The 13,348-nt window shown below is 39.7% G+C and overlaps 1 protein-coding gene across 2 annotated transcripts in view; it reads left to right on the top strand.

Annotated features, from left to right (window-relative positions):
- Positions 1-13,348, top strand: part of SLIT3 (slit guidance ligand 3) — a 601,195-nt gene that overhangs the window by 513,510 nt on the left and 74,337 nt on the right. For both annotated transcript variants that reach the window (XM_087759961.1, XM_087759962.1), the window contains 2 exons: positions 4,419-4,582; positions 8,743-8,867. In XM_087759961.1, the coding sequence (XP_087616087.1) occupies positions 4,419-4,582; positions 8,743-8,867 (289 nt within the window). The remainder of the gene's footprint in view (positions 1-4,418; positions 4,583-8,742; positions 8,868-13,348) is intronic.

Genomic DNA, 13,348 nt, shown 5'->3' on the forward strand with positions numbered 1-13,348 from the left:
TCATATGTTTTGCATACCGAAATGTTGTCAGTGTATGAACTTGTTGATGAATCAGTACTTCAGACATACATATATTTAATCATATGGAAATTGGCCATTTCACAGCATTAATACTTCATTCCATAATCTGCAAAAATTATTAGAAGTTTCAGCTATTTCAGGAAATTACTATTGTATTGGTGGAGGTCCAGGATATTTTTAAATGCAGTTTGGTTGATGAAAGAACTGTAACGACATATAGCTGCAATTGTTACAAAATAAACCTGAAGTGTAACAGTTGATGCCAAAAGAGTGAGCAGAAAATGTTTTTTCGCTGAGATAATGTGTGATACTGCACATTATTAGACAATAGACGTAAAAGAAAAGTAACTTTATGTGGCATGTTCCTTGATTACTGTCCTCAAGTAATCAAAGGGTTGGGTATGTCTTGGTCATTTTGTGAAGTGACTAGTTTCACAAGCTGATGGGGATATTTTCTGCTCTGATGCTGCCCTCATGCACGCGAGTTGATGTTGGCATACAAACAGAGATGTGTGCATTTAACATAGGTTTTATATCTCTGTTTCTCTCTTTGCAACCTTAAACATGCATTCCAGAACACTCACCTGAGCACAAGTTTCAGTTCACATTTACATACTTTCTGGATAGCAAATATGCCCTCGGACTGTCTATTTCTGCATAACAGCTTTCTGTCTCAGTTTCTCTCTAGACAATAAAAACTAAAGATATCTCAGATTGGTAGGGACAGAAACCATACGTCAGCTACTTAAGCAATTGCAACTTCAACTGAGAAATAACCTTCTCTGCTTCAAGCTTACACCTTGGTAACTAAGTCAGAGAAAATATTCATTTTGCACAAAATGTATTTCTTCATCGTGTTCCCGGTATAGTCAAGTCATTTTATATGTTGTTTGGAATGAAAGTCTGACTGAGCTGAAGCCCTGTATCTCCTTTTGGAAGCGCAGTGACACCTTCCATACTGGGAATCTGGCTTCTGAGGGTATTTTTAGAACTCAAGAGATAAACATATCATGCCCCATTTGTTTGGATTTTCCTCAGGGTTTACTTTAAAGGAAGTGCAGATACAGTTTTCCTGGGTAAACCGTTCACCTTAGGGAGTGATAAAAACCCCTTTGGCCCAATACAGTCACTGCAGTCTATCTGTTTAGATGTATGTGCTGCCAGAAATGTAAAATACACAAGGCTCAAATGAACAGTAATAAATAGGATCCATAAAATAAATAAGACCTGTCTGGGGTGTAATTTGCACAGTTGAAGAATTGAATTTTACAGTGCAATTGGGCTCTCCAATTTCTTAAAGAGGATTCTGAAACTTTTAGCAACCACAATGATTTTGCTCTTCTCATGCCAGAAAAAGCTGTGCTTATTCAAACGAAGTCATACATCATTGAAAATAAATTCGTTTTGAGCTCTCCCTGATATATAGATCTTCAAGGAGAAAGCATGCACTTGGAATAATGTTGAAGATGATACAAGGGGTTGCTACTCGTCAAACTCATAACGCACGGGAGAACAAAATTTTGTGTTAAATTTACAAGCTGTGTGGCTAAGAGTAGGATAGGTATTACGGCTGGAGAAAGCTGACTACCGAGGTGCTGAGCGGGGTGACCAGCCTGGGCCTTCTGCATCAGTACAGCTGGGGGGCGGCAGGAGAGGGAAGGCAGCAAATTCACCTTTAGAATTGCAAAGAAGTATTTGTGTAGCATAGACAAAACTATTGATTTCAGTCAGTCTTCTGGAATAGCTTTAAATTCGTTTGTAATTGGAAGAACAAAACTGAGATCTAGATACTTCAGTCACTTCTTCCATAGCTGTTTAAAGCCTACAATGTTCACCACATTTCCTTTACATTATAAACATCTTATTGTTGTAATGTCACTATTATACCAAACTATGTAGCTGATAATACCTCAGTAAAGACACAGGAAGGTTTGTATATGGTATAGACACACTGGTTTTGTTTACTATTTATTACTTTATTTACTTGAATCATATAATCATCTATTTAGGCTATGACTCTACTAATTTGTTTAGTCCAGGGCAATGATAAAAATGTTACAGCATTACTGAAGGATCAAATATATTCATAGTTAAAAAGAACCCAAAATCTGTTGGGGTAGAACCGAGACCTTCACAGTTAGGTCAGTTCCTGCATTTGCTGTCCTCACCCGTCGCTGGTACACACAACTCCGTAACTGACTCCGTTCCCCAGTACTGCCCACGCATAAACTGACCTCGGCACTCAGGGACTCCTCAGCGAAACCCTTGGTAATGGGTGCTGTGACCAGCAGGTATTTCTGTCAGACATATTTTCAATAAACACCTCAGATTCCTAATCCTATTGCATCATCTCATCTTTACTAAAATTTATGTTAGTTACCTAGAAAAATAAGCTATCCCCTCCTCTGGTTCTCCACATTACCATGGCTAGAGTTATTTTAATTGCCTTTATTCTAAGGTGCCTCAAAAGAAAAAAAAATGTGGCTGAACAGAAATATCTGCACAACATTTTGAAAATGATGGTGGTGGTATTTCATTACAGCACAAGATGTTTTTACCTTCTGGAAATATTTTGCTATAACAGGCAAAGAAATAGAGAGAGTATGTTAGAACTCATGAATGAAAATACAAGAATTCACTATAGTTCCTAGAAATGAAGGGGAAAACAAACAAACAAAAAAAAGACCCAAAACCCAAACAAACAAAAAACCCAAACAAAAGAAGGGAAAGATGCATGTGATAATTTCTGCAGTTGTACAACAATGTTATTGGTAATGATTTCTAGTGTCCATAGAGCAGCTTTATTTCTAACGTAGTTTATGAAGATTAACACGGTAACTAGTTTTCTGTTGTCCTCCCACTCCCATGTTATATATGGCAGTTGCTGAACGCTAAAGTTAATTTCTCGGTCCAGCTTTCACTGCTGCATTTTGTTTGACCTTGGACAAGTGAGCCAGTTGATCACAGTTACAGGGTCAAAAAGTCAACCCAGTAGGGTTTTTTTTTCCGCTGTAAGCAATGGATTTACAGAAGGAATGGATGGATATTTTTTAATACTGTGCTGCAGTACACATTTAATTTTGATGGATGAGCCCTAGACAGGGTTTGAACCTATGAACTCTCATTATGAATCTGTCTAGGGCACAGTGGGTTCATTAGTCACTCCAATCGAAATGTATCAACAAATTTGCTGAGGTTTCTGTCTTAATATCCTGTCTGATACGTTTTTATTTGAAAGAAGCTTGAGTTTAAAATACCATCTTAAAAATAGTTTATAACGTGCAGAAAGAGTAAAGTCTAAAACCCAGTTTGAATTACTGGTTTCTTTAGTGTCTCTTCCCTATGCTAATCTTTATTTAGCTGATTTTCTTCCCATGGCAATTCAGGTGTTGTACAGCTAAAGCCTTACGTTTACTTTCAGCAAAATAAATTCAGGCTTCCAGCACGCGTTTCTTCACACTTTCAAAAATTAATTGTTTTTAAACTGACTTTTCTGAAGTCTGGACTTTGTAATTGACTGATTGCCTGAAGAGACACTTTCTTTAAGAGAAAAAAGTAGTATAAATGAGTCAAGGCAGCACCTAAATTTAAGGTAAAAACATTGTTTTCTTTTGGATAGATCTCTATGAATAATGAAGAAGTTCTGTGCATTATAATTACACTATGTGAATGCATCTACTTCAGCCATATGCCCTAATTCAAGTGATGGGTTAACCAGCAAATGTGTTATCAAAGCCGTAAACAAACTTAGCAACCACCAGGTTGCGGTTTTGAAAACGGGCATCCTCTGTGTGTATGTTTCATCTAGTGAGGAGGCATTAACTGAGTCATCGGATCCAAACTGAATTACACAATTCACTGTTAGAATGTTGCCCAGGGCAGTGGTTGAGTCTCCGTCCCTGGAGGTATTTAAAGAACAGATAGATACGGTGCTTGAAGACATGGTATAGATGGACTTGGCAGTGATAGGTTGACGGTTGGACTCAGTGATCTTAAGGGTCTTTTCCAACCTTGACGATTCTATGATTCTATAATATGCTCATGACAGCCAAAGACTTAAATAAAAGACACCAACATGATAAATTTGATGAAAGCAATACGTCCGGCGGCATTGCTCAAGCACAATTGTTTGAAAAGGTGATTTATTGTTTGAAAAAGTGATTTGTTGTTAGGTATTTATACAACCTCCCTAACTAATGATGGGAAGAAAGGGAAAGAGTGGGAATACTGGAGGAGATAAATCTAAAAGACTTCCTGAATACTCAGAAGATCTTTCCCATGTTTTGAAGTAAAGCATTCCTGTAAAAGTGTAGAATAAAATGTGCCTCAAAGAGATCAGGGATGTTATCTTTGCTTGCAAGCCAAAATAACTGCTGTTAATTGTTTTACACCACTAGGGCTCTGGGTACCAACCCTTTGCACTGCGACTGCAACCTCCGCTGGCTTTCCGAGTGGGTGAAGGCAGGGTACAAAGAGCCAGGGATAGCCCGCTGCAGCGGACCCGACGCCATGGTGGACAGGCTGCTCCTCACAACGCCGACTCACCACTTCCAGTGCAAAGGTAGGAGCAAGCCGGGAGGCCCTCTCTTCTGTCCTGTTGCTTGTCCTCATGTACAGTGCTTTGTTTTTATACTCTTGGAAGCCATTTGGTTTTAAAGTGAGTTTGGGGGGGAGCTGGGTTTGGCTTTCATTTTCTGAACCATCACGTTACATTCAAGTTCCATTTTCAAGTGTTATTCCACAAAGTGCAGTTAACTGCACCACTGGAAAAAAAACAGCAGACCTCAGAAGAGTTAGTTATTCCTGTTGTTCGCACCAGGCAAGTTAGCATGTAGGATGTTGTTAGAACTTATTTGAGCAAATAAATTGGTTTTGTCCTTCTAGCTACCCCAGAAAGCTTTGGTAAAATAGGCATTATTTCAAAAATAGAGAGCACTCTAGTTATTACGTACATTTACTTGAAAACTGAGAAACTGAGAATTCTTCTGGAAAGCAAATATTTACCAAAAGTACGTTTTCATTTGAAGATCTGCAAACTGTTCTCCTCAGCTCTGTATCAGAAACTGTAGATTGTGGAAGATATTTCGTGTCTGAATACAGCGTACATTCATTCAGGAGAGGGTTGAGGTGCAGCTGTTAACGATTAGGGGTAGTCTGTGATAGGAGTATGCTGCATTAGAGAGCGGTTAGACAGATGATAAGGAGCACACTTTTTTGTGGATAAAGTAAGTAGCTTATTGCTGAATGTAGATTAGGATATACCTCTACGTTCTTATTGTAAAAAAAGTTTTGGACGTTCGCTTAGGTTACTAGCAAGTACGTGAAGATGGAGCTGTATTTATAGTGGAAAAGATGGGTCAGTAGCCTCCTCTTAGAAATGGAAATGAGGACATAAAGCCTGTTTGTGTGCTTCCCAGAGTGCCATGCACATTTACAGTACTGCTTGGCAGCATGATTTTATAGAGGCTGGGATTAAACTGCTGAACAAACAAATGATGGTGTTGAGGTGGGTTTAGAACCCAAGTTCCCAAGCCTGAGCTGAATTTTATGTCCTTTCAAGTATATTTTTAATAACTGTAACCTTATAATTTAATTACTTTGAAATGTCAGTCTCAAAACTATCAGAATTCTGACTATAATTATCAGAACGACAGACTTTATAAGTCTCTCAAATGTGAAGTACAAATATACCCTAGATACTAAAAATACCAAATAATGTACTTGTTCACACGAAGAGAAACAAAGAAAATGATCATATTTGCATGTTAAACAGTGCCTGAAAATTAATCCAGAAAGAGAAGCTAGATGACTTTTTCTTTCTGAAACTGTGATATATCAGTAGTTATGCTCACTTTCTCTCAAGACTAAGCAAGCAACTCTTAGGCAAGAGATAAGTAAAGCTGTGATCCAGGCTATTAAAAACAGCTGTATGGGTTTTCTGTAAATATTAGTTTGGTCCACTAGAAAGCTGGTGGGCTTTCTATCCCAGCTGTCTCCGTGGCTCATTTTATCTGAATAGAAGAGGAGAAAAAAGTGTTGATTCGGAGGTGGTCTTTGGAGAAGCAGAAACTGTTGCTGGTCTGGGCGAGTGGCAGTATACTCCAAGAAGCTCCAGGCCCTAGCAAAATTCACCTTTTCTCATCACAATACGTATATTTTGAAAAACAATGCATGATTTGGTAGTCTAGCTGAACCCATTTCCCATGTGCATGTTTAAGATCCCATGCCTCATGCTGTCCTGTCTGGACATCAGTGATGGTCTTTTATGGTAAAGCAACAGGATTTCTGACAATGTCACGTGCAGGTTTACCCTCAGGCTGGAGCCATGTGCGTGGCCTGGGACGGGGTATGGTGCGGCCTCGGGTTGTCCTCCAGCTGCATCGCCCTCTCATCACTGAGCTGTAGCTGTGACATGTGCCTGTCAGCAGAAGAGCAAGACCGTCTGTGGGGTGACACAGAGAGTCCAAGGATACGTCCGTACTTCTGGCTGTGTAGATTCAGTCCTAGCTCAAGTTCTGCTAGCACGGAGCTCAGGGTGGGCTGGACCCCCCACCCCCCTAAAAGCCTGGGTCATTGCTGCAGAAGTCAGCCCATGCTAAGCTTGGTATCTTGAGATGCTTGTATAAAAGTAGTGCACAGATGTCCTCTGTGACCTCCAGTAACTTTTACATTAAAAAAAAATAGAGTTTAACTTATTCTTGTTAAAATTATGTTTTTAGCCTGTGACTGAGCAGAAGGTTATGTCTCAGCAGAGCCAAGAAAATAAAAGTATGTAATGTGCAAGTCATGCAAACTCAGCTCTGCTTTTCATTAAATTGCCCTCCTAGTTATGCAGTAGAGGAAAGGAATGTGCTGGGCTGAGGGCATTTTGCTGTATGGATTTATAAATCAGATCCACAAGGGCAAAGTAATGAACTACTTAACTGCTAGGAACTAACGCTTTTCTTATTAGCTCCTACATTGATTGGCTTTTATCTATGCCATAGGAATAAATGGAAAATGTACGTGTGTGTATTATGAAATAAATAAATAATAGAACAAATTCTGGCTTAGTGACCTCTAAATCTAGCAAAGTAGCACTGCTGCCTGTCTCATGAGCTCTCTGAGGAGCTACTTTCGTATATTCTTCATATACTCTACCTTCAAGACAAAAGTAGCTCAGCTCTGTCGCATTCCACCCTGTCAGTGCCAGAAATTCAGATGTTATTTCCTCTTGCTCTCCTAACTCCAAGTTAAAAACATGTATGGCATTTAGTTAGACATAACTGCAAAGACAGAAGAGGATGACAACAGTCTTCTGTTTCATTTTTTGGATTTGTTACTTCTTGTGTATTTATTCCTCATGATTGCATGTTGCACTCTGCAATCAACTGCACCCTGTTAACGCCACCATCAGTCTGTGATCGGGATATAGCCTTCACTTTGCAGGTGCTTTGCAGCTGAGGCTCCTTGGTACCCATTTCTGTTATGTTCTTACCCCCTGTTGGTGCTGTGCAAGTATTCAAAGTTAACAGTGAAGGTTTCTGTCTCCTACAGGACGGTCCAAAGCAAATCCTTGACTGGAAGGGATTTTTTCATCCCTAGTTTTGGTAACCTTCTACAGCTCCGCCTTCTCTCTAACATCAAGTATAAGCTTCTTTTCTTCACTTTCAGGATGCTTCACAATTTACTCCTCCTTATCATTTATCACACAATAACAGAAGCTCTGTGCCCACTTCTGTTTAGCACAGGACCAATTTTAAGTTATTTTAAAATGTATTTCCTTAAAAATGAAATAAAATTATTTTAGGGTCTTTACTGCCCGATATAGTTTAAGCCCTTTTAAAGTGTTAGGTTTTATTTTTTATGTGTAAAAGCCGTTAAGTCATTAATATTCAAAATTTAGCCACTTCAAAATGACCATTTCTTTAACTGTAAATATTACTGTCTAAATTAGCTTTCTGTAAAATCTCAATAATAAAATATTGATTGACTTGGTACCCCAAATGTACTTAGTATTGGTTTGGTGTGTGTTAATTTCCCTGCTCACCCACAAACATCACTACTTCTCTGGAAGAGTTCTGTTAAAAAATGTGATTTATTAAATGGTTTAAATATGGCCATGTATATTTACTTGCATACATTTACATCTTTGCATATTTGTCTTTGTTGCATTTTGCCAAGATAGCTGAATGTTGATAATCATTCTTCTGGGCGGAACAGGAAGAAAATAAGTTTTGAACTCTGTTAAAATTAAGGATGGTAGAACACTTTGCACCTGAATATTCCCATAAGCCTCTAACTAAATCTTATGCATGTTTTTCATTTCTGCTGTTGCATCTGCACTTTCATTCTTGTTACCAGCCGTAGAAATGTCATGTTATAGTTCCCTAGGGGTTGCTATTGCAGAATTTCCAGTGCTGAGAGAAGGAAAAATTGCTGAAAGCCATATATATATAAGCCCACTCTCTGGAGATTCCCAACATGTTTTTTCAGAGCTGATGTTTGCATGTCCAGGAGAATATAAGCATCATTGAGACTTGCCTTGCACTTGATTTAAGTACTTAAAATCTCTCTAATCCCTGGGAATCCCATGCTGCTGTGTAAAGTTGCACCCACAGCAAGCGCGTTTGTGCCAATGCAGGGTGAATACTGCATTAGGAAAAAATGTATGTGTAAGTGCAGGAAGTAGTAATTTTGTAATCCAGTTCTCTATTAATACACTGTGTTTTGCCTTTCCAGAGCCAGTAGATATCAGTGTTGTGTCCAAGTGTAACCCCTGCCTCTCCAGTCCATGTAAGAACAACGGGACGTGCAACAATGATCCAGTGGAGTTTTATCAATGCACTTGCCCTTTTGGCTTCAAGGTATGACTACAAACGTACTACATGAAAAGCAATAAAGTGTTCCCCATCCCTTCTGTTTTCTTAATTGTTGTACAATGAGAAGTCAATTTTACAGGCAATTGAGCTCAAAAGATCCCTTACTCAAGCAGATTGTGTGTGACCTTTCAACTGTGCCCCGCTACAAATTTTATCCTGTGCAATAGGAAAGACATTTTTTTCTCTCTGTGCCATGACTATACAGATCATCCTGAGCAACTTGCTCTAGTTGACCCTACTTTGAGCAGGGGTGGTTGGCCTAGACAATCTCCAGAGGTCGCTTCCAACCTTGGGTGTTCTCTGGTTCTGTGATGTCAACATCCATATGAAATGGCAAGTTGATTTTATCTTCCTTTTCATTTCTTTTCTTTTCCCAGCAACAAGATAACCATTTCATAGGCTGCCAGGCCAAAGGGGAGGCAGTTCAGATAAGAATTAAGGGTCAGTTTGACAGAACGATGATACTTGCTAGCTTACATCCATCTCACACAGACTGATTAGCAGAAAGGTGAAAACTGATTAGACACAACCACTAGCTCAGCTGTCTCTGACTTCTGAGCACTAATGTCCATAGAGTGACCTACAAATGTGAAATCCTGTAGATGCCAAGCACTGTGAGCGTGCAGTGTCAGCATCTTGAGAACGCATTTGAAAATCAGAAAATCGTGTCATTGAGGAATGCGTTTTCTTCGGTAGTGATGTATAACTCCCGTTGGCAACACCGCGTCATGAGAGCTTAAGGCTACCAAGACTTTGTTTCAGAGTTGCTATAACTGGAAACCTAGCTCAGTAGTCAGTAGCTGAAGGATTAAGTATAAGTAATAGATGAGGCATATGATCTGTTCACAGCCTGGGGGAGATCGGATGTTATGGCCAAAGAAGTAGGTTGCATCCTGTAGACTGTGATTTTATTTGCATCATTGGATGTTTCTTACAGAGTCTTGGTCAGTTGAAGCAGATGCTCATAAAACACAGAGTAATAAGAACTATAGGGAAAAAAAAGAAGGGCAAAACCAGACATACGTGTGGGAAGTAAGCACAAGTATTCATGTCTTACATTTCAGGTAGGATTTAGGAATTAGTTGGTTCCGATGATATCACCATTTCCCTTCTCTGTTTGCCTAGGATACATCCGAGACGGTAACAGAGTAATTGTGGTAAATCCCTGAAACACTGGAAAAGGGAAGATGCTCATTTCTTCTATTTCACCCCAGTGCCCCCACGCTTGCTACTCAAGAATAATAACGATTCTCCTAAGTAATTGAAAAAGCCATTGGAAATTTCCTCGCATTAAAAAAGCTTTTACCCATTGGCATATCAACGAGCAACTTTTCTAGGATCTTAGAAGACCACATTGTCAAAAATTCAGCTGAAACTAACTATTTGGTAACCATTGATTTGTCTTTGCAGTGAGGGAAACTGTGGCTGTTTATCTCCTCAGGTTAATAGAACTTTAGAGAATTAAAATTAAAATTATTAAAATTAAAAGAATATTATTAGAATTATTAGAATTAAAAGAATTTTAATTTGATGTTTAACATAAACTAGATTGAATTCTTCAGATGAGACTAGGTGACTGTTAGGATAACTTGAAAAGTAAAAGCTTTCAGAACTAGCGGGAAAATACATAAATCTTTGTGTATGCCTTACTCTGTAAGGCACGTATCGTGGAACTGATATCCAGGTAGTTCAAAGTAGAAATGTGTTTGTTGTGAGCGTATCTTTTTTTTTTTGCATTTGTACTGCTAGAAGACATGTTTACAAAAGGAGGATTTATTAACAAGAATAATCAAGAATAATCCTCTAGTGATATTAGCAATCACTTTCTAGTGTACATTAGGCTTCAGTACGTGTTGTTTTACTTAGAAAGGTTTTCATAAACTCTTGAAGTGACTCAGTTTAAACGTCTCACAGAGCATCCAGCTTTTCTCCTCTCTCGCACGCTTTCTCAGGTGACGTTCGGTGTCTGAATGTAAAACCTAAAACCACTTGGTGCTTGTAAGCACTGAGCTGTCATCCAAGCATGGCAAAGAGCAAACAGACCCAGGCATGGCACTTGGAGCAGCGTTTAAAAATACTGCCTGGATAACAGTACTGGGACAATTGGTGGAAATTTAATAAGCAAAAAAGAACTGCGTGTCTTTACCACAGGTTTTTGAATAAAAATGAAATTTGACAGGTCCAAATGCAAACCATATGAAAGGAGCACTCTATCTACCACGCAGTTCTCCACCAGAGATTCATGCTAATTCAATAACAATACCTTGCTTCCTTCTCACCAGCCAGCACCAAACAGCTCTATCCATCTGGAAGCTATTTCCCAGACCTTGATAAATTGCCCTAAATCTGCCCTCTCAGCATTTGTTTTTCCTTGTTTGATGTAGATTTTGAAAAAATCCTGTGTGGAAGAGTGCATCAATAAAGTGAAAAACCCACCCTTTTTTCAAATGTAAGCTCATTCAAATGAGCTGATGGCTTTATCCTGTTCCCTGGAAGGGGACAGGCAGTTACAGAACGCTTTCTGGGGTTCCTACGCTCATGCTGGCCTTCAGGGAAAAAACAGTAGGCCAACTAGCAGAAAGCCACCTAAGTTACCTGTTGCCAAACTGGTGTCTGATGGAATCAGGAACTTCTACCAGTTAACTGTAGTTGCAAAAGCCTGTAGATTTATTTTTGACTATCACATCGATGATGGCTCAATCTCTTTATTTTTCACGATCACAAAAATGTTTTTGCTACTGAACGCATGCCTTACGGGGCTTTCAGCGATGTGTAGTGCTGCCCATAATGGCTTTGTGTAAAGTTAAAAGTTGGATAACTGGTGGACCACCTGAGCTGAGGGGCCAATGGGCCAGGCAGTTGTGTTTGATGACAGAAATATAGATTGCTCACTTAGGAACGGGGAAGGCTGTGTGCTGATAGCTATCTCTGCTGCTCCTCTTTCCTTAAAATGGGCGATGAATGTGTGTGCTATAGATAAGCCATGGTTAAAGCAGTGTTTTTTCAGTTGTTCTTTGGGGACAAAGCCCCGAAGACAGTGGGAGACGGTGTGAGAGTGCCACCTACGGCGGCTGGCAGGCTGCACAAGGCCGAGCTCCGGGGTGCCACCAGTGCTGGCAGGAAGCGTCTCTTCGTGTTACGAAACTTGTGTTTTCATATTAAACACAGACATAGGTGTAATTATCCAGCAATTTTTTTTTTTCCTCTTCTCCGTAGCATTCTTTGAAAGATTATTTAAATAATATGTGTGGTTTAGATTGTGAAGTATGATTACAAGTAGAGAAGTGAAGCTTTCTTCTTTAAATGCTGCTGGCCGCCTGCAGTGCAAGTGTGTGTGAGTGCAGCTGGTGGCTGGTAAACAGATAACGGTACCGTACTAATTCATTTATCCTGCAGAGTGTCTGGCTTTTATGTATTCCCATTGATACTGTAAAATCAAGTCTAGGGGTGTTAGAATTCAAGAGAATAATCAAACTTGCAATCAATAAGCCATTGAGAGAGGATTTACTTGAATAGCTGTAGTAAAAGCTAAGGTGAGTGAAACCAACACTCGCTGTACTTTGCCATTGCTGTATACTGAAAATGCCTCTTTGGATTTTTTTGGTTGATTTTTATGTCTTTCTTCCTTTTTTTGCTTAAAACTGAGGTAACAACAAATGAAGGAGAATAATTTTCTTTCTTCCGAAAAGAATTATTTGTAGAACTGAGGAAAGAGAGTTTAAAATACATCCGTGTTTATCTCAGTGAAAGAACTTTGCCAACCTGGAACATGAAATGCAATACCTGCCTGGGCATCGCCGCAGCCTCTTTGATTGCTCAGATAAACGGGAGCCTGAGCTGTTGGGATGCAGGGTGTTTGTCAGCTCTGGGTTCTGCTGTTACCGAAAGCTGTCTGAAATAGAAAGTGAAGATAGGTAAAATTAGTATAGCACATATCCCACACTTCAGGCAGCAGATGCTGATGCATGTCTGTGGTAGAGTTCCTCTGTAAATTTTATCCAAATCTATTCACCTCCCTGTTGAGTTCAGCCAGTGTCCTGACTTTTCTAGCAGCACTGCAGTATCTTGAGGGTTCAGGCAATTTCACCAGTCATCCAGAATGACAGATACAATTGGAAAAATCCTGGGTAAAGCTCTTGGGCTTTGGAGAGGCAGTATTCTTTGCAGCCAGACTCTTGTGGTGGGAGGCATTACAGTGAAGCCAGAATGATATTTAGTGAGGAAGCTGGCTCCAAAGTTCTGCTAGGAATTTGGCTCTTCCTCCCCCCCGCCCCCCGTGCCAGGTTTTCGTCCCTGAAAGCAGGGTTAGAAATTGAGAATCTCAGAACAAAGTGTCTCTGGGATATGCGGAATTCGTGTCTATCACATGTCGTACGCAGATATAACTAACGTGCCAGTACTTGAGCAGATAGATGTAGCTGAGCAGAAGCTGTGACTGCTCAGCACAGGGCTGATAAGCAGGTTAT

Source organism: Nipponia nippon, unplaced genomic scaffold (genome assembly GCF_047370975.1).
Source record: "Nipponia nippon isolate SJK-2023a ecotype South Korea unplaced genomic scaffold, ASM4737097v1 scaffold_21, whole genome shotgun sequence".
Taxonomy (NCBI): Eukaryota; Metazoa; Chordata; class Aves; order Pelecaniformes; family Threskiornithidae; genus Nipponia; species Nipponia nippon.